At 36.3% G+C, this 27995-nt stretch overlaps 1 protein-coding gene across 3 annotated transcripts in view; it reads left to right on the top strand.

Moving 5' to 3' along the window:
• The window catches only part of FMR1 (fragile X messenger ribonucleoprotein 1), a 30900-nt gene extending 3800 nt beyond the window's left edge, over positions 1-27100 (top strand). The window contains exons 2-15 of one of the 3 annotated variants that reach the window (XM_064426947.1): positions 4512-4564; positions 5403-5496; positions 6507-6578; positions 6853-7001; positions 8008-8101; positions 8190-8306; positions 11731-11901; positions 12003-12081; positions 14404-14513; positions 17852-17938; positions 20742-20937; positions 22244-22387; positions 23334-23416; positions 25139-27100. In XM_064426947.1, the coding sequence (XP_064283017.1) occupies positions 4512-4564; positions 5403-5496; positions 6507-6578; positions 6853-7001; positions 8008-8101; positions 8190-8306; positions 11731-11901; positions 12003-12081; positions 14404-14513; positions 17852-17938; positions 20742-20937; positions 22244-22387; positions 23334-23416; positions 25139-25300 (1611 nt within the window). In that variant the 3' untranslated portion in view covers positions 25301-27100. Of the gene's footprint in view, positions 1-4511; positions 4565-5402; positions 5497-6506; positions 6579-6852; positions 7002-8007; positions 8102-8189; positions 8307-11730; positions 11902-12002; positions 12082-14403; positions 14514-17851; positions 17939-20741; positions 20938-22207; positions 22388-23333; positions 23417-25138 lie in introns of all 3 variants that reach the window. The other 2 variants (XM_064426948.1, XM_064426946.1) reach the window with 2 other exon arrangements.
• Positions 27101-27995: the final 895 nt, after the last annotated feature.

The following is a 27995-nucleotide window of genomic DNA, read 5'->3' as shown; positions in this document are numbered from 1 at the left end:
GACCACCTGTACGCTTTTCCCTCCTCTGGTGACCATTTCTGTGACTATTTTTCTTCTCCCTATTCTGTTCCTTTGTATGTCCAGCCTTTCTCAGACTTGATTATACACCGAGTTCCCTTTTGACATTCTCCTTCCAACAGGTATGAAATGTTACAGAACAGTTACACTAACAGTAGATGCACGTTTGTTATCAACATAGCCTTTTTATGTTAAAAAGCATATTTTCCTTACTTTCCCTTCTTACAGTTAATTATTCTCCTTTATTAAAATGGTTGACAGTGCTCACATGTGATGATGTGAGCAGACTTTAAAAAAGCAAAATTTCATGGCAGCTGAAGCCTTTATTTTTTCCTTTGAAGTGTCCGTCATTCCATTTAGCATAAAAATATGCTGGTGTTTCCAATAATTAGTTTTTTTAACAAATAATTTGTAAAATTTAGACCATATATTCAGCATATAGCCATTTTTAGAATGCGAATGATTATGTGTGTGAGAAATGCCATGCTGTAAACTTTTTTTACTTAATTATATCTGAAGCATGGAGAGAAATGAAATGGTTTATGTGACTCAGAGTCAAATTTGGTGTGGAAAACTTACCACATTGGATTTTTTTTTTTCCACATTAGAGAAGAAGACTCAACCTTTGCCATTATAAAATGTGCTTCTGTTCACAGTTTTTGTGTACTCTTCCTTGGTATTTCTGCTGTTAGTAATAGTGGTATGTCAGCTGCTTCAGTCTTTCACTGTCCTGTTACCTCATTTGGCTTCTGTCAGTTTCACTTTGTTTTTAAGGCATTTCATCTTTGTGTCCAATTCATCAGAGCCGCTGTTCTGTCCCTTCATGGGGGTGCATTTTAAACTCAAATATCTGCACTATTATGTTTGAATTTCCATGCCTACTTACACTCTTTAGCTAAAAAAGGCTGATGAATGGTTATTGTATTTTTCGTGATACTTTGTGTGAGATCAGAGCCTCTTCTCTGCCTTTACTGACATCTGGGGCTGGCTTGTCCTGTGTCTGTGAATTTGGGTTATGGTGTTAAAGGCTTCATTTCTGTTTAGCATTGTGTGTAATTTCACAAGTATTACAAAAACAAGACTACCAAACAGTTCAGAAAAGTATTAATCTTGGTTTTCCAAAGGCATTGCTGCTTAAATATTAGGTTTTTTCAAGGAAAACCTACAAGTGTTTCAGATCTTTGTTTGTACTTGAAAGTGTACAGATTGAAATATATAGTGCTGAAGAGTCCAAATACGTTTTTGTACTACAGATCTGTTTAAATATTTATATTGGAGGAAAATTGACATGATGCTGTGGTCCAGACAATGGTAAACTGATGTGATGAGTATCTGACATTTTTCTGTGTCACAAGAAACTGAAAAACAAGGAAAACCCCCTTTCTCTGGATAGATAGGATTAGACAACCAAATATTAAGGACTGTATTAATAGTCATTAATATATCTTGCATGGTGGTTTTTAAGCATAAAGATCACAGAGAGGTGTGCAGACATGTTTCATATATTGCAGCCTTGAAATTAGTATTTGGCAAGACATTGTTAACTTTGTAATGGATTATAAATTTATTCCAATGAACTTTTGTAATTCTGTGAGACTATTAATTAAAAGACAAACCACAGTGTTATGACATCAGTGGTTTTGTCCAGACTGAAGTGAAAACAGATGAATATCTGTTTCTGTGTCTGACTCTTCTGAACTTGGTGTAAGCTAAAGAAATTCAGATTTGTGGTTTTCCTTGGCAGTGTCTGTATTGATGCTACCTGTGTTAGGTCAGCAGTTTAATTTGTGCTCCTGGTTCAGGTTCCCTCTGATTTCTGGATTGTGACCAAAGCAATGTGCAAGAACTGTTTAAGGGGAGCTGAAACAGGACACTGTAGTTCATTGCTCTTTCAGCCAGCTGTGTCTCTCAAGTTTTAGTGTTTCCAGATAATATAATTGCTAAACTGTTTGAAGCCTGAAAAACTGAAAAATTGCTAAACTGTTTGACTAGCCTGAAGACAGGCTAGTCTTCAGCTTAACTTAGATTTATTTGTTGCATATCCTGGTTTACTTATTAATGGTAGGTTTTACCCTTATTACCTTTAATTAGATATATTGCTGTAGTCCCTAGGATTGTGCTCTAGGTGAGTTGGATGTTGGGAGCTCTATTCCATTTCTCTCTGGATATAAGATGTAGTCTTGCTCTTTGCTGCTGTGCTTGGGAATTTTTCTACCATTTTCTGTCACTTTTTCAGAGTGCTGATTAGAACACCTTTTAGTGTTTTTATCATCACAGAGGTGATGACTTCTCCCAAAGTATCTTTCATACAAGATTTTTTGACAAGGTGATTTTTTTTGACATTTTATAAATATGAGAAAATTAGGTATCAACAGATTGTTTCTCAGGTCAGGGGTTGTGTTGCTCTTACCTGTTCTCCTGAAGGCTATTAAGTGTTGCTGGTATTGTTTCTGGTGAATTTGCTTTGTAAAATAATCTCTGCTTTTACATTCTCGAGTACTACTATTAATCCTTGTCCAGTCTGTGTCACAGAGGAGCCATACCTGGTGTCTGGTAGTGATCATAGTGTCTTTCAGGTGTTAAAGTCATCCACTTCAGCTGCATTTGTAAGAATAACTTGCACATTACTACCATTGGAAGACATGTGGGTGAAGCCTTTGAAGGTGATATGTGTAATGTTGTGAAATGAGTCAGGACTACCATTGTATTGTTCAAATGCATATCCAGTTCTGGAATCTTCTTACAGAATACACCACAATATGAAACATGAGCTAAATGTATGAATAATGATCAACTGAGAGCTCTGCTGCCTCTTCATGTAAATACCTTTTCTGTATTCCTATGAACATGATCTTGAGATGTGGTCTTAAGTCTTTGTACCATGTCACTGAAAAACATCTGCTGTGCTTGTAATCCCCTTTGAAGGAATATGGAATTATGAAATTCATAATTATGCAAATACATCGCGAGACTTTTTTAAGTCTCCTTGGTTTGCTGGCAATAATAAAGTCTTGTTCCTAAGAGTATTGAGAGACGAGCGAGGTGTAAAATAATTTTTTGCTGTTGCCACTGTGGCTTTCCTTTGACTTCTATTATCAGGGGCATTGGTTATGTTTCAGTTATCAACTTGGATGGTTTCTTCCTTCTACTGAATTACTCTGAGTGATGAGATTTATGTTCTTGGAGCTCTGTATTAGCTATCAGACGTGGCTCTTTGATACTAAGGTACTGCTGCAACTCAGGAAATATTTTGGAATATGTTGCAAAGCAAAAATAGCAAAAGAATTTTTTAAAAAGCATTTAGGTTCCATGTAAGAGAGACTCTTACCTTCTTGTAAGAGATCTCTACTTGTCTTGGAAACTTGCAAGGGCAAGAATAATAAAATGGAGAATAATGAAATGTTCCATACTTCATTAACAAATTCTTCTACAGAAGTGGTAGTTGCTGCTAAATTATTTTCAGTTTACTGAGATTTATTGTTATCTACGAAGGTGGATCTCAATTAGTAGAAAAAACTTCTCTGTCCTTTCTTGTTCATGGGCTTTTATTTACCTACCTTGCAATGATACTATGTGTGGACTAATGTTAATGGTATACTCAGCACTTCAGCAACTTGTTTCAGAAATTCATAGAGGTACTTTTTTACTTTATCTTTTCATCCCTGGGTAACCTGTGACCCATTGTTTCAAGCTAAGAAAAATATTTTCATTGGTAAATCCCAAAGTTCTTTGAGTATGCTGGTCTTGCTGTTCTGTAGATGTGCAATGGGGGAAGCATTTGGGGCTTTAAGCTAAATATTGATCAAATCCAAATCAGCCAGTTGAGTGCTTAATGTAGGAGGAGCCCTTGGTGCTGAATTCTAGTTCTGTCCTGTGCTTTGTGGTGGCATGGAGAGCACAACTGCTGTCCATCCCCCAGGAAAAAAGGGAAGGCTGGCCCCGGGGCATTTATCTAAAAGTTGTGCTCTACAGACTTAGTGTGATGGAGTAAATTTGGGGAGGTTCTGCTGAAACTGATATAGATGAATTTTGCTAGTGCAATGTTCAAATGTACTTTGAGATAAGTAAAGAAGAGGCAGGACTTGGAGGTTTTGTGGGCTTTGGTTTTCTTTGTTTTTTGAGGAATACTGATGCTTAATTTCTGTGCCTCTCTATATGCTAAATGTGATTATAAAACCAAACATTTAAAACTCTTGAATTATCTTGTCATTTCCTACTAACCTTTCCTATTGCTTCTAAAAAGTAGAAATCATGTCTTCATAGCAGAGCCATTCTGTTTGTGTATCAGTGCGCTGGCAGTCATGAACCAAGGAGGTTATCAGCTTTCACTATGTGTTTTATAGAAGTCTATTGCAAAATTAAAGAGGCTGACTTTAAAACGTACTTTTATTGAGATTCATCAGTATTTGTGAAAAGGAAGTGTTCTACAGGTTTAAAATAACTTTTGAAAGTGTCCATAAGCGTACCATCATTATACTTTGTTTCCTCCACAGGCATTTGTAAAGGATGTGCATGAAGATTCAATAACAGTTTCATTTGAAAACAAGTAAGTGCATTGCTGGTGTTGTACCTCTAAACCTTGCATTTGATTGACCTAAATATGGCTTTGTGTAGAGTAGTGTGTATTAAGTAAACTTGCTGTGGGCATGTTTTAAAGTTATATTTAGTATCTACTATTTTGTGACATTTCTATATAAGTGCTTTTAATGGTTTAAAAACTTTCAGGTGCAAAACCATAGTAACATGGGTTTTGCTGGGAAGATAATCATGTTGTTACTGAATTTACATGATGACAACCTATGTTTGACTAAGTCAACAGTTGCCCCATTACTGACTTTTTCTCGTGTGAATGTCTTGCCTTAGTTTTAGAAGATTCCATTATTACAAAATTTGTTCTGTAGATAAATGATGAACACCAATTTTCTGATCAAGAAACTAAAGTTAACCAGTCTCCATTAAAGAAAATGAAAATTAAAACTGTATTCAGGCTGGATACTGATCAAATTTTCAAAACCTGTAGTTGAACTAAAGAAAAAGAAGACACAGGCTTGTTCTGAAGGAAGTATCCAAATGTGTTATGGAATGTTTTTAATCTGTGTTTCTAATGTTGGGGTTAAAAACCATACCTGTAAATAGAGGAAGGGCTTCTACTAAAAGATTCAAAAGAGTGCAGATGGCATCAGGGTTTCATTTAAGATGCTTAATGGTCATTTAGATGTGTTTTTTCTTACTATGTATACATTGGATCTCATTACCTTTAATACATATATGCACAAAGGCTCCACAGAATTTGAAGCAGTAAAATTAATGGATTAAAAATGTTTGGTTTTGTTTACAGAGAAGATGAAAATATTTAGACCATTCACTGTGATTTTTGTTTGTAGCTGGCAACCAGAGAGACAAATCCCATTCCATGATGTGAGGTTCCCACCACCTGCAGGCTATAATAAAGACATAAATGAAAGCGATGAAGTAGAGGTGTGTATGCTCCATTAACAGCTCTTGTCTTGAGAAGTGAGAGAACTTGCTGTGAAAAATGTCAGCCAAGCCACTGGAAGGTTTGCTTCCATGTTAGGTGATGTCACCTTCTTTGATTCCAAGTACTGCAGAAAACACAGTGTCAGCACATCACCAAACCCAGAGTTTGACAGTAGTAAACCATGCAAATTCCATGTACCACAAAAGGCCGTGTAAAATTCCACGTACCGTGACCTCCATCCTCAGTTACAAATATGCTGATTTACAGACATGATCAGTGTTGCATTGATTACAGATCAGTCCTTTTTAGGACTGGATTAATTCAGAAATAGGTGATGAACTGTAGTTATTAAGCTGTAAGGTGATAATGTCTCTATTAGAAAAGTTTCAAGCTGACTCAGATAATTTGCATTATATGTATATACATTAAAACATCGAAATATATGTGCATATGTAAATACGTGTATATGCAAAGAAATTGACTTAAAAGCAGCATATTTCTGAAACCTTGTTTTAGAAATTGTAACACTTTTTATAATTAATTTAAAGAGAGAGGACTTGCAAGATTTGCATTCTGCTTGCATGCTCTGTAGGTTTTTTATTTGAAAGATAAGAAAATGGCAAAACTTCTGTAATGTGGATGTGGCTGATAACATATATGTGCTAAAGAAGTGTAGATGTGTGACCTCCCTCTCACCCACTGGTAGGCCCTCATCAGACCTACACACTATTAGAAATACTGTTGATTAAATATTAACAGACATAAAAGTCTGAATTATGTCTCTTTTGACTGCATGCAAGACTGAGGCAGCCAATGCCAGTAGATTTGGCACTGTGTTATTTATTATTATTTGTCTGTACAATCTTGCTGTTACATGCTTTCTGTGTTGTGCTTGGAGACTTTATGTACTAAGATGTTTTGCTGGATTTTGTTCCTATGGAGTTCCTGATCATATTAGTGTCAGCTTTTGTGATGTCTATTAAGGATATAATGTATGTATTTTGTGCAGGTTTATTCCAGGGCAAATGAAAAAGAACCCTGCTGTTGGTGGTTGGCTAAAGTGAGAATGATAAAGGGTGAGGTAGGAGTATGCATATATACATATATATATAATTTTATATTTACTTACACTTTTTTCTTTCTTTTCTCTTTATATATTGATGTACACTGTTGAACTAATCTCTATTCATTTGTTAAGAGTTCCTTGATTAGGACAGTTGCAATTACCATTAACCTCAACCTGAGAAGTCAAATTTGATTTGTACAGTTAATAAAAGTACCTTTTCCTTAATAGTATAATGCTCACTCATGTCATAAAATATGTGGCTTGGATGATTTTATTATTTTTATATCAGTTCTACGTAATAGAATATGCAGCCTGTGATGCTACATACAACGAAATTGTCACAATTGAACGTTTGAGATCTGTGAACCCCAATAAACCCGCAACAAAAGATACTTTTCATAAAATCAAACTGGCAGTTCCTGAAGATTTAAGGCAAATGTAAGTACAAGCGTTTCTTTATAACTTGTTTCAAAATGTGGGTAACTTCTTAAGCCTGAGACAAGAGGAATAAAAACGCTTTTTACCACTCTAAATTAGCTTATTGAAATGTAAGAATGTAAAAAATTCAAATATTGATGTGGTCATACTTCAAAAATAGAAAAGATGATTTTTGAATTGTGGTTTAGTCCTGGAGGAAGAAACACTTTCTTCAAAATGTTAAGGTTTGTGTGTGATGCAGATCAAGATTTTCACTCTTAGTGCTGTTCTGTGGTGTGCACAGGTTAATCTGAATCCATCCTTGGTCAACTTTTATTATTTGATGATGACTTTGGGAATAGTTGAACAATAATGAAACCTCCCAGAGTATGATACAAAGCCAGCTAACTTTCTCCTAGGCCATGAACATGTTGTTGTCGTATAGTTACAGCTCTAAAAGTCAGATTAATATTGACTCCCCTTGTTTACCTTCAGGTCACTTTCTGCTTCCCTTGAGATGTATGTTATTGCCTCAGTGTGGAATGAGTTATAAATGCAGGTTAGACTAAAACTTCCTGAAGTTAGTGTTACAGAATACACAAGTTCACTCAGTGGTGAGTGGACACAGGAAACCTGGGGAAGCCAAGCACAGCATGAGATGAGCATATGGTCATTAGAATGCTGCAGGGGTTAAAATGAAATCACACATTTAGTGGTTTGTGATGTGTTTGAAGTCTTGAACTTGCTGATCACAGTGATTATAGCTTTTTAAGGTAATTTTGTGTAACTTGTCATTTCACAGATTTACATACAGAAAATTTTGGAAATGTTTCTAATTCTACTCATGTGAAAACAAATGAAAAAAAATAGTAAAATAAATTATAACAGAATAAAATAACATATGCTTTGAAAGGGAGAGCTTGGAAATCTTTATTTACATTCTTTGTATTAAGGAATTATTCTTTGTGGCTGTTAACCATAAACGCAGTGGTTACTATTTTTAACTTTATTACATTTTTATCCCTAGGTGTGCCAAAGAATCTGCACATAAGGACTTCAAAAAGGCAGTTGGGGCTTTTTCTGTAACATATGATTCTGAAAACCACCAGCTTATTATTTTGGTAAGTACAGATGTTTTACTGTACCATTGGCAGTGGTTTGTTTCGGGAGCCCATGTGTAAAGCACTGTTGTGTTTGTTAACAATGCAGTCAATCAACGACGTGACCACGAAGCGGGCCAACATGCTGATTGATATGCACTTTCGGAGTCTTCGCACCAAGTTATCCCTGATCCTGAGAAATGAAGAGGCCAGCAAACAGCTGGAGGTATGTTGGTTGTTTTCACTGAAGTAATTTTGAGTGAAACAGGTGATAAAAAAAATCCCTTGTGTGTTCCTTAGCTGGTGGGACTTGCACTGAGGTGAAAGTAATGATGTATTGATAATAATCTGGGTGGTGAAAAAGGCAGGTGGAAGTGTCATCCAAACAGTTATAGGGACTATTCTTTCAAAGATTCATTTTTATCAGCAGGGTTTTGTGGGGGATTAAATACAGCTATGTAGACACACATATATGTGTATTTATTTAATATTTTGAAGCATATAATATGTATCCATCATTGCACAAATAATGCTGCATATTTGGTAGCTTTAAAAATATGTGGGAGTGAATATGTTAAGATCCTGGTAGGACTAGAACTGGATCAAACAAAACAATACAGGGAAAATGACATGGAAGGGGTGAAAACTGATGCTGGTTGAATGTATGAAGGGATAGGTTTGTCTGTAGATAAAATGTTAGGAAATAATCTTACAGCAGATACAGCTTCTGATACTCCTGTGACTGGTGAGTGGGTGTTGACTGGCAAGAAGCTTGAGTCATACTTGTCCATGGGTAAAAGAAAAAAAAAGAAAAGAAAAAGAGTAGGCAAGGAAATAAGGGTTTTTTATACACCAGAATTAACATTTCTTCATGGTTTTTCTCCTATCTACAAATTAGTAAAAATAGCAATATTTATGAAAACTTTTTAGATTCGCTGTCAAGAACCAGAGGTGCCATTTTTAAACTCCTGTAACTCGGTCTGACATGGGTGTGTACCAGCAGTGTTTCTGCAGAGCCAGGTTTCATTCCCCCTTCCCAGGGGTTACGTCTGTTTGAAGTGGGATGTCATGTTCAGGCCCTGTGTCTCCACAGGCAGTGTCTTTACTCACTGTTACAAGAAGTTCTCACTTCTGTTGTTCTCTCTTTCGTATCTTGATTTCTGTGTTTCAGAGCTGAAATCCAAGTTTGTTTGGGTTTTGATTTTTCTCAAGATGGACGGACCAGTTCTTCCTCATTGGTGTTCTTTACTGAGCACCCCACTGTAGCTCTTCAGTAATCATTCTTCTTTATCCTCCAGAACTGACAGTTGTGTGGGCAGTTTACCTCTTGAAGTGCAAAGTATTATTTTGGAGGTGGGAAGAACAACAGCCTCTTTAGAGCTAATTCTCTTTACATGCCCCCACAAATGCATGCGCCAACAACTGTTGTCATTGATTCCTTTCCCAAACTAATCTTGGATTCTTCTTGCCATTGTAACACTGAGTCTTTTTGCTGCTGTGAAAGTCTCAAACTTGATTTTGTTCTCACTAGAAAACCATTGTTGAACTTCAGTTTCTACCTAAGTACTTAAATAAAGGTTGTGAGATAAATATATACAGTTAAAATTTGTGTGACAGAAGTTGGCTGGTATTTTTCATTTTGGCATTTGTCTTTCTTGTAGTTAGAGTAAATATAAAATCAGTTTCTTCCAAAGTTGAAAGGAAGAGCTTCAGATAATAAAAATCATGCTCATGATTATTGTTGAGACACTGACATAGCAACAGACTGCACGTGTCCGTCTGCAGAAAAAATATTTAGTGAATGCTTTATTGCATTATTAATAGCAGCTCACTGTTTTCATCAAGTAAACCTTTGTATGTGTCTCATAGTCACTGAACTTTGAAAGTCTGCCACTTCTTTTCTTCTAGCAGTTTTGCCTATTTTGTTTCCTGAGTCATTATCACTAGACCAGCTTTTTTTTGTTCAATGGAGCTTTCTTCCTTTTTGTTGTACCTTCTTTTTTGAATATTATCTTCTTGACTTGCATGGCTCTGCTTCTCAAACATGGCTTTTAGAGCATCAAGTAAAATAACAGATTATTTTTTGTTTGTATTCTTTCCTTGTGGGTGTGATTTAGCTGGTTTGGGTGTCTTTCACATACTAAAAAGCCTGAATTGACAAGTGTTCTGTGTTCTGGTTGAATTTTACTGTATCTAAGTAGAACTCAGTTCTGGCTGCTGTGTAGGTATTAATACATTATTTGTATAGATGTTTCTTCCAAATGTATTGGAGGGAAGTAGAATACAGAATTTCTGATGTTTAAATAGAACACACTTCATAATAATTTGCAGAAAAGCTGATGATGTTTTAGTGCAGAAAAGCTGATGATGTTTTAGTGCAGGCAGTAAAACTCTGGTTTGACTGTCAAAGCCAAGGTCCTCAGTGATGATGTAGCTTCATCTTTTTCACGTCATAGATAGTTAACAACTGATGCTTGTTTTGGTCATCTTGTTTTCTCCTCTTATTTGGCTGTCTATAAAAGAGGTCAACTAGTAAATCAGCATTTGGATTATCTGTTAGAAGTAGAAATGTGAGCGATTAAAAATAACTTTTGCTTTCCAAATTGTCTGTAATGCAGCTATTGAGGTACTTGAAAGTGCTCTCAGAGTATCTGAAGTATTTCATTCACTTGGATACTTACATCACTATCTACTGTAACCAGCTCTTTGAAACAGTGATTTAGCACAGGATATTTACCAGCAGCTTTAAGCAGGAGCAGTTCAGAAAGCAATACCAGTTTATCTGGAACAGTATAGGGCTTGTTTTGAGCAATTCCTTGATGTTTTCTCAACATCTGTAGGGTGTCACTTTGCTGACATTAAACTGCTAATTTGAAGAGTGCTTATGTATGTCTTGACACTAGTTACAGCTTCGACTGCAGTGCAGAAACATGGACAGGATTCTGTGTCTTGGCTTTTATCTTTTTTTCCTTGCAAAACACTCCTTCTTTAATAGATTATCACAGTTGGAAATTCTCTATTTTCCCACAATGCATTAAGCACTTGTTCCTTTCCTGTGTTCTGTTATGCTCACACTTGTGAGTGCTCAGTATGACCCTTCTGTTTGGGTAGATGTGTGATTCCTGGATGAAATTCTGAACATATTCTCTGAATTCAGACAGTTTTTGTGTTGTCATGCATAGGCACAGATTCTTCATTTTTTTTAAGTGCAGTAGATATCCACAGCTGCTCTGTTTTATATATAATTTTGTGTCAATGGTTATTACAGTTTCACCACCTGTTGAAATTAGTGCTGGTTTTTTTCTCAGAAATCAGAAGGTTTGCTTTAATAATAGTAAGGTAGTTACTATTTTACTACCTTGTGAGTGCTGTCTTACCTAGTAACACCTGATAGCTGTGGCTATTAAAGGGTAATTCAAAAAACAGGTGTCAACACAGCTAGAGGCCAGCCTTATGTTAGTATTTAAAAGACTTCTGAAGGAGACTCCTTGGTGCTTTTGAAGCTAAAATAAGTGCAATAAAGGGATTGAGTAAATAAAAAGTAAGCTTAAGCACCTAATTGAAAAATAGGCTTGAAATTTATGTTGATTTCTATCTCCAGTGTGCTGGAGAGACAAGCAATAGTGAACTGACTCTAGATTTTTCTTCAGAGTTCTAGGCAACTCGCATCCCGGTTCCATGAACAGTTTGTAGTACGTGAAGACCTCATGGGTTTGGCCATTGGCACTCATGGTGCTAATATTCAGCAAGCCAGAAAAGTCCCTGGAGTGACTGCCATTGATCTTGATGAAGATACTTGTACATTCCATATTTATGGAGAGGTGAGTTCCCTTTTTATAATTTCAGAAAATACCTGAAAGGAAGAAGCAAACAAAAACCTTGGGGAAATGCATCTTGTTTCTTACACATCTTTCTATTGTAGGATCAAGATGCGGTGAAAAAGGCAAGGAGTTACCTTGAATTTGCTGAAGATGTCATACAAGTCCCAAGGAATTTAGTAGGTATGTCAGTTCTGGAAGCTGCCTCTGTGATAGGAAAGAAAAATGCTTTCTGAGAAGTGCACTGAACTAGAAGCAATGTGCTGATAAAGTACGAGGCAGAATAGTTTCTGGATTGAGCCAGAGAATTATCTATTTCCCCCAAACATGTCCAGAGATTAGGTCAGCTATAGAAGAGATGAATCTGCAGTTTCATATTTTCCTAGTATATTTTGAATAATTTCTTTGATTTACATTTGTCTGGTTTCCCCCTGTCCTTTTAGAGATGTTTAGAAGCAGCACTTTGATATGAACGAGGACTTAGGTATCGGTGATGAAGAAAATTTAAAATACTTCCATTGCCAAACAATAAAAAAGTCCTTAAGAAAACATGCATCCCTTGTATATGTGGAGAAGTCTTTTAGTGAGCTTTTGATGCTAAAGCAAAATAAAAATACGTTATTTCATTCAGTAGATAAGAAAAGAGGAGAGAAAATACTTTATAACATAGCCCTGAAAGCAAATGCTTTAATAGGTTGTCAGGGAGGGTATGAAAGCTGGTGTTGAAGCAGTGTGAAATTCTGCAGCAGAACAAGTACTAAGGAATGTGGCAGCTCAGCTCTGGAACTGATTAAAGGCAGTAGTTTTCTCTTCCTTATTCCCTCCTGTTTTTACTGGTGATAAGTGAAAATGATAACCTGCCATCATTATTTTAATTTGAGGTCTTAAAGTCTGTTTCTCTTTAGAATTTAGCAATTATATTTTTTGGCAGCTTTTCATTTCTACTCTTAATCCTTGACATGGATACTTCAGAATATAACTTTGGCTGAACCCTATGTTATGTCTGAAATAAGCTGTGTTTAATAATGTGCCTTTTAAAATTCCTAGTAATTTGCTTCAAAAATGCAGGAGGCTTTTTTAGAGATAATATATATTGATATTTGTTAATCTAAAGAAAATGCAAACAACCACCTTTTTCTATTTAATTATATTTTTAAAAATTCTAACTGAAAAAAAATCCAAAGAAAAAATCCACCCAACATGTTATTCATTTTTTAAAGACTGTATGGACATTTTTATTTGAAAATATTTATGTGTGTTGCCAGATCCTCACAAAAGCTTTGACTGGAGTAACTGATGTGAATTGTGGAGGTTTTGGCGGTTTTGTTTGGTTTATTTTTTTAAATCACTGCCAAGGCTTTTTTACATTTATTAGTAAGGTGCTGTTCCATTTGCCAGTAATTTATAATGAAATGAAGTAGTCAGATAAAGTACTCAGAAGTAGTTTTTGACACTCAGAACAGCCTGTCATTGAGGAGGAACTTACTGGGCATATTTTGTCATGTTTTCTGCAAATACTCATGTCAGAAAAGTTGAAACACAAAAATGAAACTTTATTTAGTGTTGAGTGATAGGAGCAATAGGAGTCTGTTGTGACTAAAAGTGGCATTTAGATTCTTCTTCATGGATGAGTTGTATCAGTCAAACAGTAGCTGTTATGCACTTGGGTTTTTTACCTCTAATTTAGTGACATGACAATAGAAAAAAGATCATGTTTTAAGATTTCCAGCAGTTTGTTAAACAAAAATACTTTTTTTTTGTTCCATGCAGAAAACATCTTTGACATGACTCTTTTAAGCTTTTTTGAAAGCTGTGATTGAAGGATGTGGCTCTCCCTCATCACGTCCCAAGCAGCTTCGTTTTCCTGCCAGTTTGCAGCACGTTGTTTTGCTGAGATTGGAGAGAACTAAATTTTCATTTTCCTTGTCTCACACTAGAATGTCTGCTTCAAAAGATATGTGTCTGCATTACTGGCGTTGGAGTATAATTTATTTCCTTGTTTATCTTTGACTTTTTAGTGCATTATAAACTACTGGCAAAAATGTCTAAAATCCCCAGTTTTAGAGAATTTTACATCTGCCTCAGACAGTATCTTTGGTAGTATTTGATCAACTAAGATTTTGTAAATGAACTAAGTTTTGCTTGCACAAGAAGTAGTTGCAGCAAATGTTAAGGCACTGTAAAATTATTTTTGTTTGTTTTGATTGGATTATTTTAAATGCAAACAGATATGTTTGTAATTCACTGAAGTTATTTTAAACCTACCAAAGCAAAGCCAAATAAGCATTCAAGGTACTGAATATTTCTGTGATCAGTGTGTTTTATAAGTTAACACCACAAGATATGTGGACATTTCAGTTTGTGGATTTGTTAGCTAAATCTTTGTTGTAGAGGATCAAGTTCTTGCACTGGCACTTAAATAGTCTTGTCTAATTGGAGTACAGCAATACTCTCAGGTTTGGGGAAAACCATAAAGGTGGAATGTTCTGTATGTTCTTTCTGTAGGAAAAGTAATAGGAAAAAATGGAAAACTGATTCAGGAGATAGTGGACAAATCTGGCGTTGTAAGAGTGAGAATTGAGGCTGAAAATGATAAAAATATTCCACAAGAAGAGGTATGTCTTCAGTTAATTTATTTTTTATTTTTGTTAATTGGTTATATTTTACCCAATGATAAAATAAATTCTTCTTTTTATCTTTGTAGTGGTAAGAAAGTGTTGATTAGTGTGTTTTCTGATGGATTCTATCTTTTCTATTAATGCTGAGGGACATCTTTATATAAATTTGGCTTCTCTGTTTTAGAAAAATGCTTTGTGAAATTTATTGGTGGTGCACCTTCTTAGAGATTTCACATTGTTCCTGTTGGAAGCAATGACATTTCCCAGCATGAGCTAGGCTATAAATCCATATATATGAAACTTGCTGGTTTCATTCATTATTCTTCTTTGAGTTTGATTTCTTAGGTTTTTACCTGGTTTAATTTTTCATTAGCAGTTTCTTCTGTTGAAATGAAAAACTTGTGCTTTATGTTAAATCTCTGCTTTAAAAAAATACTACCTATGTTGACAAGAGCCTGTAAATTATAACTAAAGGAAAAACAAGCATGAGCACTGTGAAACGCCAGGTTTGCACAGGAAGTCTGTCAGCCTTGTAAAGGGCCTGAAGGAAGTCTCAGACATTGTCATTTGAGGCACTTCTGTGTGGGGCTGCACTGAGGGGCAAGGTTGTGGTATGCAAAAAATCTTACAGCACGAAGGTCTTGACATCTCAATGCAAAAAGACTGCCTGCAGTTTCAGGTGTGAAATGTGCTTAAAGAAAACTGAACTGCCTTTCATTTAACTCAAAATCCAAATATGTACCAGCTAAGAACCTTTGCACTTTGAATAAGCTATGAAATGTATTTTTTGGAACCCTTACGTTCTTGCTTGAGTAGTTATTTCCTCTGCTGTTTTATCACTGTAGGACTTACTGGAAATCCACAATCCAATTTCCATCTTTCTGTACAGAGTGGCTAAGCAATTAACTAAGGCCTTTTTTTACTCTTCTACTAGTTTTACATCTGTCTGGAAAGGTAAATGGTCAGTATTTAGACTTAAAGGTTTCACTGCTCTGTTGTATTTAATTTCTAAAGAAAAAATTCCTGCAGCATAAAATGGAATTAGTTTAATAAGCAAGAGGGTGCTGCTGTTGCTGCAGGCTGGAGAATCACAGAAGGGTAAAAGAGCCAGTAGTCATGGCTGCAGGGAGTATGTCTGGCTTTTTTTGTTTTTTTCAAATTCCGACTTGAAAAAGCTGATTTGCTTATGTTTTTCTGTCCAAAACATGGCTTTTAAGGATTATCTTGAAAGATCTTTTTTACCTGTCAAGCTCTGCATTCATTCTTCTGTTTTACCTGTTAATGACATTTCTAACTGTGGCATTGCTTGCACTGCTTCATGTGTTAGTTGTGCAGTACAGAAACCTGAGATCAGACTTTAAGGTGAGAGTTAGTACTTGTAAATTGAATGCAGTTTTATTTCAACTATGAAATGCAAATAATCTTCACATATGTAAATTTGGATATTGCAGCCCTTCTTGTAGTAGAACAGTAGTTGAATTAAATTTTAATACAGCACTTATATGACTGAGATGTTAGAATACTGCCCATTAGTTTCAAGTGCAGTTTTATACATCCCATAATTTTATAACAGGCTATCTTCAGGCTTTTCATATTTTAAAATGAGATAGGTACTGTTTGTTATAGTAATATATATTACTTTTATCTCCAAATTTAGTATGCACGTAAGGTCTGCTCAGTTTTCCCCACTGCAGCCAAGTTGAACATAGGTGCTTTTGCTTTGAAGACAAAAATAAGGTTCAAAAAATAAGCACTTTGCTGCTTTTCTATGGCTGAAATTTCTTGACATGGTTACCAGCTCATATCCTTAATAGCTGGCATTGTTATACCTTGAATCCACTGCCAGAAGCAGCAGCAAGCTGTTTCCTTAAATGCCCTCTTAAATCATTTGTCTTGTCATCGTTTAATAATTCATACTGTGAGCTAGTTAATGCCAGTTTAGTAGAAATTTCACTGCTCTTTATCAGGTTGTATACAATATTTATGAAACTTAAAATACCCCAGATAATAAAACATTTCAGTCAACAGTGCCTGTGGCTAAAGAATTTTTAATGCTCATGAAAGTCAGTGTTAATGTTGAGGTTCCTTAGGACTAGAGGACTGTGTATATTTTATTTTTCCTGGTTACTTAATGTAGATGTGTAAGGTCTAACGTAAGGGTTTTGCCTGTAAAAGAAAGGGAGGGGGGAAGAAAACCAAACACAACCCTAAAAGGGGAGACCAATTATAGACTGGCCACTCGTGGGCAATCTCAGCACAGTGTGCTTTTAATTTTTAAGACATTTGTGTGTCAAATGGTTTCACTTCTGCAGCAAACCTTCCTTTGGAATGCAGTTCTGTAAAGGGTGTGTGTACAGTGAAAATTAAAGGCTTCTTTAGAGGTAATGATGAGCTAGCAGAACCATATTTGAAATAATCAGCAGGTGTGCCAGGCTCTGGTCTGCAGTGGCCCAGGCTTCAGCAGCTGAGTGTTGGAGATGCTCAGCTGAACATCTGCAGTCCACAGTGAAGCTTCACCTGCCCAGGTGCTGCTGCTGCTGGAACAGTCAGGTTCACTCCTTGGGCCTCTGAGGGCTGCGCTCACTCCTCTGGAATGCTGCAGTCTTAGTGTAGTAGTTTTGGTGTAGAAATTGTCCTTGTATTTGCTAAGGTTTACTTTTTTTTCCACATTCAGTGAGGCCCTTTAAGATAGGGGTTTTTTTACCTGTTTTACCTGCCTAAGTTAATCTTAGGTGTTTTGTCTCCCAATGTCATGATTTCAGACTTCAGAATTTCCAGATGTATATTTTCCATGTATTTATTGAATACCCTTCATGTACTTGAAGGGTAAAACTGTAAGTTAAAAATCATCACCTGAAGTACTAACATTTCCTTGAATATTTTTTGGCTTTTTTTTTTACAACTGTGTAGATCTTCAAGAAGGATCGGGTTTTGTTTTGCGACACAGTGTTAATTTGATTTACTTTTTTAAAAGATCAAAGGTAGACCAAAAGGAGCTGTTGTGAGAGAATGGATGCAGTCAGCAAAGGTGGTATTATTTTGAAGGGAGAAAACATAAAGTGTTCTAAACTGACTCTTTTTCACTTGTTCAGAAAAGTAAATATTGACATTGTGATGCAAATGATCTAAATCTGCCTGTTTAAAAAAGCTCTTTGCATAAAGGGAATTAGAGTACATGGTGTATTCAATATCAGAATTAAAATATACTGTTGTATCTCTTTTTCATTTTTGCTTATTCATGGTGTAATAATTGTTTTCAAGTTTTACAGAAGTTTGGTTCTCTTCAGAATTCAATACCTAACCAATAACCAAAGCCTATTGTTACTGTGTTTTAGGGCATGGTACCATTTGTGTTTGTAGGAACCAAGGATAGCATCACTAATGCAACTGTTCTTCTGGATTATCATCTTAATTATTTAAAGGTGAGGATAATGATGCTGCTTTACCACTGATTTTTTTTTCTGTCAGTACATAGGATGGTAACAGTGTGATGATGATAAACTGTGCAGATCCTGAGGCTGTTGAAAAATTAGTATTAACAGGTTTTCTGTCTAAAAATAAAATGTTTTTTAAATAATAATTTGTCTGAAAAATGGGATGACAACATTTTTCAGGATGCAAATGACAAAAGAGTAAGAAAATTTAAAAATCTGTTAAAAGTGTGCTGCCAACTTTATATATGAGAGAGTAGTCAGTCCTTCATGCAGCTGCAGAGCAAACAGCCTTCCATGCAGAATGCTGTATAGAGTGGGCATTTGTTTTAATGCAAAAATGCTAAACTACTTTTTCTGTAATGAATTGACATTTCACACCTGAGTATGTTTTGTAGGCAACTCAGCTTCATATATTGTGTTTGCCTTTTGGCTCCATAACTTCCCCAGTCGTCTGTGATGAGTGGTCTGTTGTACAGGTAGCAAAAAATATCCCACACTGTTGCTTATAGTTACTTTTGCCTGTGGTAGTTGTGGCCAGGTGCCCAATCTTCGATGGCAGGGCCAGATCTAACAGTAGGGACAGCTTTGAGTTCATTTAATTAAAGTCTTGCATCTCTTTTGAAGACTTGAGACCATTCATGATTTGATTCCTGTCCAGTCAGTGCAGTAGCTATCAGTGAATCTTTTAGAATGCTAAAATTTCTATACATTGTTAAACTTTACTGTACAGATAGTAAAAGAAGTCATGAGAAGAAACAGCTTTTGTTTTCTTACCAACTCAGTCACTTTACCTTTTAACCCTGCTTTTGTCAGTGTTCTAGAGCAGAGGTGCAGCAGCTCTGCAGCTGTCACAAGGCAGAGGCAGAGAAGAACCAGATGAAAACTAATACTAAAAATCAAGTTCATTTCTTGCGTGCTCACTATGATTTGAAAAGATATTTCTGGTTTAAACTTCTTTGGCTGCCTAAAATGCGTACTTGCATGTGAGTACTTAAATGGGCACTGACATGGTAGTGGAAAGTGTTTAATTGCCCAGCAACTTTATTTTAGATTGATCAATTCATCCTCACTTGGTCTTAGTGGTCTCCACCCTTCCTGAACAGAAGGTCACAAATAAGTATTCATCAGTCTTGTGATAACTACTGGAGAGATTCTTATCTCAAAGGTTTTATCTTGCCCTTCTCATCCCATTAAACAGAAACACACAAAATGTTATCTTAGTGGCCTGTTGCCATACGATTCAGAATAATGTCCTCCATTTCACTGACGAGAAGGGGTACAGACCTGTTCCTCTAAGATTTTCATGTTTTTATGCCTCCAGGCAAAGATTATTAAGGAAACTTTTTGTAAAATATACAGTACATTTGATGTTGATGCACTGTTATGTATCAGCGCAGAGACATTAATTTCTCTGTAAAAAGAAGAAAGCAGACTTAGCTGGAATGACTGTAGTGAATTTTCAGGATCTTGAGAGGAAAGACTTATAGCAGGATTCACAGCCCCAGACTGCAGGAAGGTGGACGTTGACCTGGAAGAATCCCATAGGATACATTCCTGGAAGAAAATCAGTTTTGGAAGAGCTGGCTCTTAAAGCATCACCTTCTCCGAGCTCAAGAATAGTCCATCTTGTTATGCAGGCGTTCACACAAAAGTAACAGTAGGGCTGCAGGGATCAGCAAGGTACCTGTGGCTAAGTTAATATTGAAAAAATGAGGATACAAGGAGTAAAGTAAGGACAGGTGAATCAAATGGACTATAGAAACACAATTTGTGTGGGCAGGGATGAGTTTCGAAAGCAGAAGTCCATCAGGTGTTGAATATGGCAAAGGATGTGAAGGGGAGTAAGAGGAGCTTCTGCAGGTATATTGGCAGCAGAAGGAATACCAAAGAAAATACAGGCCTGCTGCTGGATGGAGGAGGGAACTTGCTCACAGACAGGAAGGATGAGGTACTGAATGTCACCATCAGGTTTGGGTTTATTATTTATTTATTAGATTTGTCCTAAGGAATATCAGCCCCCTATACCAATGGAACAGTCTGGAGCAAGAAGTCTTAGTCTTCCTAAAGGGAGATTGAGTTAGGGGACATCTTAAGAGGGAGAGAAGAGTTATACACCAAGTCACTGATGGAGTGCATTCCTGAGTACCAAAGCATCTTAGCAAAGTCCTAGCTGGACTAGGTGACCTGCAGAGGATGCAGTTTCAGAATAAAACTTCTATCAATAGATTTCTCCCTAATTAAAGAAGAGGATTACCACTCTGATGTGAACTAGATAACATCTGAAACTGGCAAAGGTACTTCATGAATGTGTTGCTGTATCTCTTTTACCTAATTGTATATGGTGAGGGTGGTGATGCCTCTGTGCCTGAGTTACAGCACTTTACTCTCTATGCTTTTATGCTTCCTCCTATTCCTCGTTCTGTTCATTATCATTGTGTAGGGTTTAAAGCAGAGTGCTTCTTTATGAAACAATACCGTTACATCAGAATTGTTTAGTAACTTTGATGTTTGTTATGTACAGCAGTGTAAAGAGCTTGTGTTCTGATCTGAGTGCTTTTTCTTGATACAAACCTAAACTTGTCAAGGAAGAATTGTGTTGGTAGCACACATATTTGAACATTCAAGTCTTTCTGTTAGATAAGTTATTCTCAAAGCTGAGTTGGTTTTTGAGTATTAAACAGATGATCACTTGTAGTATTTCAGTGGTTTTTCTTTCTGAGACCTGCACGTGTGCACATGCAGATGGTTAAATAGTGGTGGTACATGACTTGCTGGGCTTGTGTTCGCACAGGAAGTGGACCAGCTGCGTTTGGAAAGGTTGCAAATTGATGAGCAACTGCGACAGATCGGAGCTACTTCCAGGCCCCCCTCGAGCCGCACGGATAAGGACAAAGGGTACATGACTGACGACGGGCCCGGCCTCGGCCGCGGCAGCCGCCCCTACAGAAACCGCGGCCACAGCCGGCGTGGGCCGGGCTATGCTTCAGGTAGGTGCCTCCAGGGACACTTGCACTGCTCTCTGCCTTCTTGGAAAAGACTGGATGTAGAGCTGTTTAAAATGCAGTTAATACTGAGTGTTAACATTTGAAGCTTTATGTTGTAAGAAAGTACTTCAAAGTGTAGTGCTTTCCTGTAATTTACACTGATTTCTGTGCAGTTCCTGCTTCTTACAGCATGCTTCTGTCTTCTACATTATGGAGCATATCTAGTTATTCCCTAAGTCCATAGGGCAAGGATTGTTACTTTATCTATATTTTGAACAATTCCTGACAATGAAGTCTCAGTTTTCATTTAAGCCTGTGTGAGTCTATCCTAATATAAATATTTATAGGTGAAAATACTGTGTAGCTCAATTTACAGGAAAGCTGTTTTCTTCATATTGAATCGAACTTCTGTGTTTTTACTAGAAGACCATAGTCACCAAAATAGTGTATTACTCTTTGAAACCTTGGATAATTCATTAATGAATAGTTTTCCAGATTGTGCTTCTTCAGAGCAATCTATTACTTCATTGTCCATGTAGGTCAGCTGGTGTTTGTCCTGACTGAAAGGCCTGTAGTGTGAGCTTTGTAAGAAGATCTTAGCTTACATTCTGCATAATACAAAATTAATGTTTTTGTGATGTTTACTATTTTTAGAAGATGTGAACTCACCTTGCTGATAAATATGGGTTATGGGGGGAAAAATGGGGAAAGAACCAGCTTTTGTCAATAAAGGTGATATTGGAAGAATTGCAATGGCCGTTTATTTGATTTGATACATTTCTGGCATTTTGACTTTGTTCTCTGCTTTTGTAGTCTGTTACAGGCTGTTTCATGATGGAATTTTTTTCTTTTCATAGATGAATTGCAGTGGTGAGAGGAGACAGGACAGGTTATATTCAAAACTTTCAGTTGTAGAAATACAAAGGAGTCTAGTCTATTAAACTTATGTTTTATTAGACTTTTATTACATCTTGTAGTATGTTCAGTAATATATTGATAGACTGATAACACCAATTTTAAGCATGTGGCACACTTAATTATTTAGCCTTAAACACACAACTAATTTTTATTAGTCTGTCTTGAATTTTGAAGAAGTAAATATATATTATGTACCTTTCTGTATTATGTATGTTATAGAGGCAAAAACATCCCAAAACTGTCTATTAATGAAAAAAGAAAGAAAAAATTTAAATATATACATTCTGCATTCTACTATAGTAATTTCATGCTAAGCTACACTGGCGTGTTTGGATTTTTTTCATCCTCTTGATAGGAACTAATTCTGAAGCATCAAATGCTTCTGAAACAGAGTCTGATCACAGAGACGAGCTGAGCGATTGGTCGGCGGCCCCGGCGGAGGAGGAGCGGGACAATTACCTGCGCAGGGGGGACGGGCGGCGGCGCGGCGGCGGCGGCCGAGGCCAAGGCGGGCGGGGGCGCGGCGGATTCAAAGGTAAACGGAGGCTCCTTGTGGGAACAGCTGTCACTGTGCGAGTCCTAAAGCAAAGTCACTTCTGCCAGCTGCTCTTCTGCGCTTCTGCTCCAACTCCCCACCTGGTGGCCTCTCCTGACTTCTCTTTGTCAGTCTTTTAAATGGAGCATTTTGTTTCAGATGTGTTGAGCATTGAGCAGTGGGTGTGATTCTTTTTGACCTGCTTTATTTTTCACTATCATTTGTTTTCCTAAAATGCCTCTTGGCTCAAGTTTGTGGCCTCTGCCATCACATATGGACATCAAAGAATTAAATGCTAGTTTGTCAGTAGATACAGAAAAATCTTTTAAAGCCTGTATTACTCATTCAGCTGTCCATATTGACATCATCTTGTATTTGATTTTCATAGAACAGGATAACATTGTAATTTTTGCATTCAGTGGAAAGGAGCATGCAGAAATAACATGGGAGAACTTTAAAAAAGTTATATATACTTGAACATATGATGTTCCATTATATTTATTTGTTAAAATACTTTATTATGCAGTTTTGCTTATTTCTTGAAATGTTTTTTTTCAAAGTATGGGTGCTGTTTAATAAGACTTTTTTGTAAGAAGGTAACCTATCATTTAGGAAGCTTATAAGCCATTGAAAAATGTGAAGGTATTAAACACTGCTGATTGTGTACCTCTCTTCTGTGGTTAATCATTTTGAGAAGTGGTTTTTTTCAGTCAATAGTCTTTTTTAAATTGTGGTGGTTTTAAACACTGAGGTTTTGTCTGCATCATCACCTGTGAACATTTTCTTTAGTGATTCCTGACCCATAGTTTAAGAACTGTTGTTACATTAGTAATAACATTTGTTCATGAGACAGAAAATTCTGAATTGCCTAGTGTGTTGTGTAAAATTTAAGTGGCAGAAGATGATGTCTTTGTTGAACGATTTAGTGGATGAATTCTTCTTGCAGGCAATGATGAACAGTCACGAACAGATAACCGTCAGCGTAACTCAAGAGAGGCGAAAGGGAGGACAGCAGACGGGTCTCTTGAGGTAACTCTTCTCATGTGGGAAGTCTGCACTGTTAAAATTGTGTTGTGTCATATAGTAACAGTAGAGTCTTCAAGGTTGTGAGTGACGCAGTAGTCTTGTGATTGCATATTCTTTGACTCTCTGATCACATCTACAAAAGTTGTGTTGCAAAATGACACAGATGCTCAGGACTTTAAATATATCAAGCTGCGTCAAGATGCAATTTTGTAATGCTGTTTTGCTCTGTCTGGTGAAAAACTGATGACAAGTCCCAAGGATTTACTAACCAGCTTGACTTCAGTCTCTTTTCTTACTAGTGCTTTGGTTTTAGCTTTTATTTCTTGCTGTGTTGTGTGTTATTGTCTATCTTCTACGTTCCTAAGGGTAGAAAATGCTTAACGCTACATAAAGAGAGTGTGTTGTAGCCAGAATCCTCAGAATAAGAAAGATTAAACTTCAGAAACTACCTTCATTCACTACTAAATGAAACATTTGTAATTGAAGGCTATTCAGTCTAGAAAGTAAGTTAAAAATTCACATCAAGAAACTTTTCAAGTAACGGATTTGAAATATCTTGTAACCTTAAATATTTTAAGCTTTTTATAAAGATATTTGTACATTTTTTCAAATGCTTTGTTTCATGAAGTTATCAAGCTGATACCTTATGTATATATGTTAAGTTTCTCTGCATGGAAACTGTCCTTGCTGTAAATGGTAGCTTGCAAACCTTCTACCATCTCTTAGCACATAGGGTGAGTTAAGCTGGGAGGAAGAAACACAGAGCAGTTGCTAGTTGCTGCCTCTGTGTGGTGGTACCAGGAGTCAGGGTTCCAATGAGACACAGACATGACTCTTGGCTTGTTTTTTAGAAAGCCTGGTTAAAAAAGGGACAAAATGGAATAAGTGACCAGATGCTTAGTTTTTGAAATGGGAGTGCTGAACTTAAAGGTGTAGTAAATGAATAGGCATATGAAATGCAAGTAATTAACTTGACAAAACAAAAAATAAATAATGGCCATGTGAGTTTTATAATTAATTAGTAATTACCTTACAAAGTGGGGAAATGTGATGCTGAAAAAAAAACATAAGGCACTTAAATCATGGGGAGTTTTTATCTGTTGCTCCAAGATTTGGATGCAGTGACATGTTACAAGAAAATAAGTACTTGCATGTTGTTCAAATCTGAACTGATCAAGTTACAAAAATCATGTTACATGTAAAGGAATAAGCATTTGCTTCCTTTGCGAGCATAAAATACGCTTTCAACATGCTCTCTTGTAATTTTTTATGACCACCTAAAAAGGCTACAAAAGTTTTTTAGGTGTATTAAATGGATCTTTTTATTTCAGATTCAAAAAAGGTCTGAGTAGATTTTTTTGAGAGTCAGAAAAATAAAATGACACTATGTCTTTTGGGGGCTTTTTGCATACAAAGATTAGGAAGTCGAATTACTAGAAACTAGAACGTTTCAGAGATCTGATATTAATTCAACTCTTGTGCACAAACAAACTGGAAATTTTTCTCTTAGCTGCAAAGTCTAGGTAGATGGCAGAGGATTTTTTGGCTAACAGGTATGTGGCATTTTTGACCAGAAAAGAATTTTCACCCTCCCCTGCAGCTGGATACATTTAACAAAGCCATGAGGGGCTGGCACTATTTGCTGCTCCCAGACCGCCAAGGTAGAGAGCGCCCAGGGGTGGAGGAAAGGAGGAGAATGCTTTATATAACTCTGAATTGTTCCAGATCAGAATTGACTGCAATAATGAAAGGAGTGTCCACACTAAAACCTTACAGAATACCTCGAGCGAAGGCAGCCGGCTGCGCACGGGAAAGGAGCGGAACCCCAAGAAGGAGAAGACGGAGAGCGCCGACGCGCAACAGCCGCTGGTGAATGGAGTCCCCTAAACTGCATAACTCTGAAGTCATACTTCCTATACTGTTTCAGTAATTCCTATTCCATGTTAGAGAAACTTGTTAGGCCAAAGACAAAATAGTAGGCAAGATGGCGCAGGGCATGAAATGAACATATGTTCTCTGTTAGCCTTTTTTAACATCAACAGTATGCAGTTGTTTTCAGAATAAGAAGTTATTCAAATATTTGCATAAAAATACCTGAACTTCTGAAAATCGCTTCCAAGTACATATTGCAGTTCAAACAATGAAAGATTCTTTTTTTGTTTGTTTTAAAAATACTGAGCTGTGCATTGGTAAACTTTCTGTTCAGTTGTACCATTTTAACACATCGGGTCAAATTCACTGCTCAATTTCAATTTTCAGAATAAATAGTGTTTGCAGTAATCAAATTGGCTTCTGTTTTCAATCTAACTTACCAGTTCTTCATGAAATGCTATGTCGTTTTATGTCCTGTGTCAGTTCACATTCTGGTCCACCTTTTTCAATATTTTGGTGGACCCTGAAATCTGTGTGATGTAACAATTGTCATTTTCATTAGCAAAAAAGTTGTATGATCTGTGCCTTTTTTATATCTTGGCAGGTAGGAATATTATATTTGGATGCAGAAATCAGGGAAGATGAGTTGGTAACACTAAATGTAAAATATATGTAGCAATCCTTGTCAGACGTTAGTACTTTATAGACAAGTGCATGCTTTCCATAATTTTTTCCTTACATAAACATTCAGTTAGGCAGTTATAAGAATAGGAAATTTATTTTGCACTGAAGATTTGGCAAATAGTGTTATTGAAAAAGGGGTGTAATTTTTTTCTTTGTAGGCAGTACAGAAGCTTTTTTTTAAAAAAAAAAACTAAAAAAAAAAAAATCTTTCCATTGTGGAAAACTAAAAAACTCATTGTTACTGAGGGAACAAGTGTAACATGTTCACAAGCTAGTAATGGGTGCCTGCTGTTTGGCCAGATGACCAGCCTAAAGCATTGATGGTTTTCATCCTCCCAAAATTTTTGAATTGCTTATTTTAATTTGGGGGCTGTTTCAGGAGAGGTAAGAAGAAAGTCACCACGTGTTATGCCCTGGCAACTACAGATACAGTAGTTGAAATACTGAAGGTAAAATAAAAGTTCTTCATATTTTGAGCTGCAGGGTCCTAATTACCAGCCAATATGAAGGTGTCACAGAATTTGATCCAAAGTACAGCTGTACACCAGGGAAGGGTGGGAAGTGGTGGGAGGAGCTGTGCTTTCATTCATTTCTGATCACATGTTAAACTTACTGGGCACAACTGCATAAGGACCTTCATTTTAGTCCATTTTTGTTCAGATTACTCCAGAAGGAGAGCCACTGTTTATGTACAGAATTGTACAAACTTGACCTTGCCTCTGATGTATTTTGTGAGTTTTGTTTCTTTGCTTTCTTCATTCTTTTTTTTCCTTGCATACAGGTGAGCATACTAAAACTGGCAACGAACTGCACATGATTTAACAAATATAAAAATGTCTTAAAAAGTATTGCCAAACATTAATGTTGATTTCTAGTTATTTATTTTGGGAATGTATAGTATTTGAAAACAGAAATTGGTACCTTGCACACATCATCTGTAAGCTGTTTGGTTTAAAATACTGTAGATAATTAACCAAGGTAGACTGACCTTGTAATGTAACTGCTCTTGGGCAATATTCTCTGTACATATTAGCTACAACAGATTGGATTTTATGTTGACATTTGTTTGGTTATAGTGCAATATATTTTGTATGCAAGCAGTTTCAATAAAGTTTGATCTTCCTCTGCTAACTGATGTTGATGCAATCCTTATGAATGATTGCTTTAAAAAATATCAACTGACAGAAAGTAGAAAGTATTTCTTTGTTTAGACTTTAACTGTAGCCGTTGTTTATTTACACATTTTCGAAAAGTCTCAGATATTACCAGCTTTCAAAAATGTGGCACAAAATGCTCAAGATGACAGTCTGCTCATGGAATGGTACCTGTTGAGTGGTCACACTTCACACTTCATGCACTCATTTCTCACATTCAGTGGTTGAGTTCACTAAGGTGCTAACCCAGGTAAATGTGAAATTCTGAAACCACAGTCTGACTAATTGGCTGCATTCCATTTCCACGTGGGTTTTGGGGTTATGACCTTTTTCAGTATTTGTGGACTTCACATATATCCCTTTCATTTCATATTCCAGTGATTTTAAATGTTATTAAATTTCAACAAATGAACCTGTGAATCTAAATGTACACTTTTATTTTGAAAAGTCATGTTGTTACAAAACTTGAAAGTGCAACAAATGTCTGATGCTTGAGTTCAGGTCCGTCCTATTGGTAACTATTATGAAGTATGGTCTAATGAATTAAAATTATTTTTAAAATAAAGTTCTTTGAAAGAGTGAGAGGTATTTGTGAATCATGCCAAAGTCTAAATTCAGTGAGGTTAAGCTCAAAACATGAATTAACAAATGCTTAAAAAAATAGAACGTTTGTGGTTTTGTTATTTACTGAATGCATTTTTGTTGATGATGGGTGGGGAGTTAAGATATTCAGAGTTATTAAAATTTTGTCAAGGAATAAAAATCTCTTTAGCTTTTTTTAAGCAGACAGAAATCTCTTTATGAGCATTCACTAGTTCAAGAAGATAGTAGGTTTAGTTTTAACAGAAGTTATTTTAATCTGTTACTGAGGA

This window comes from Passer domesticus, chromosome 7 (assembly GCF_036417665.1).
Source record: "Passer domesticus isolate bPasDom1 chromosome 7, bPasDom1.hap1, whole genome shotgun sequence".
Taxonomy (NCBI): domain Eukaryota; kingdom Metazoa; phylum Chordata; class Aves; order Passeriformes; family Passeridae; genus Passer; species Passer domesticus.
This window is presented reverse-complemented; position numbering and strand designations above follow the sequence as displayed.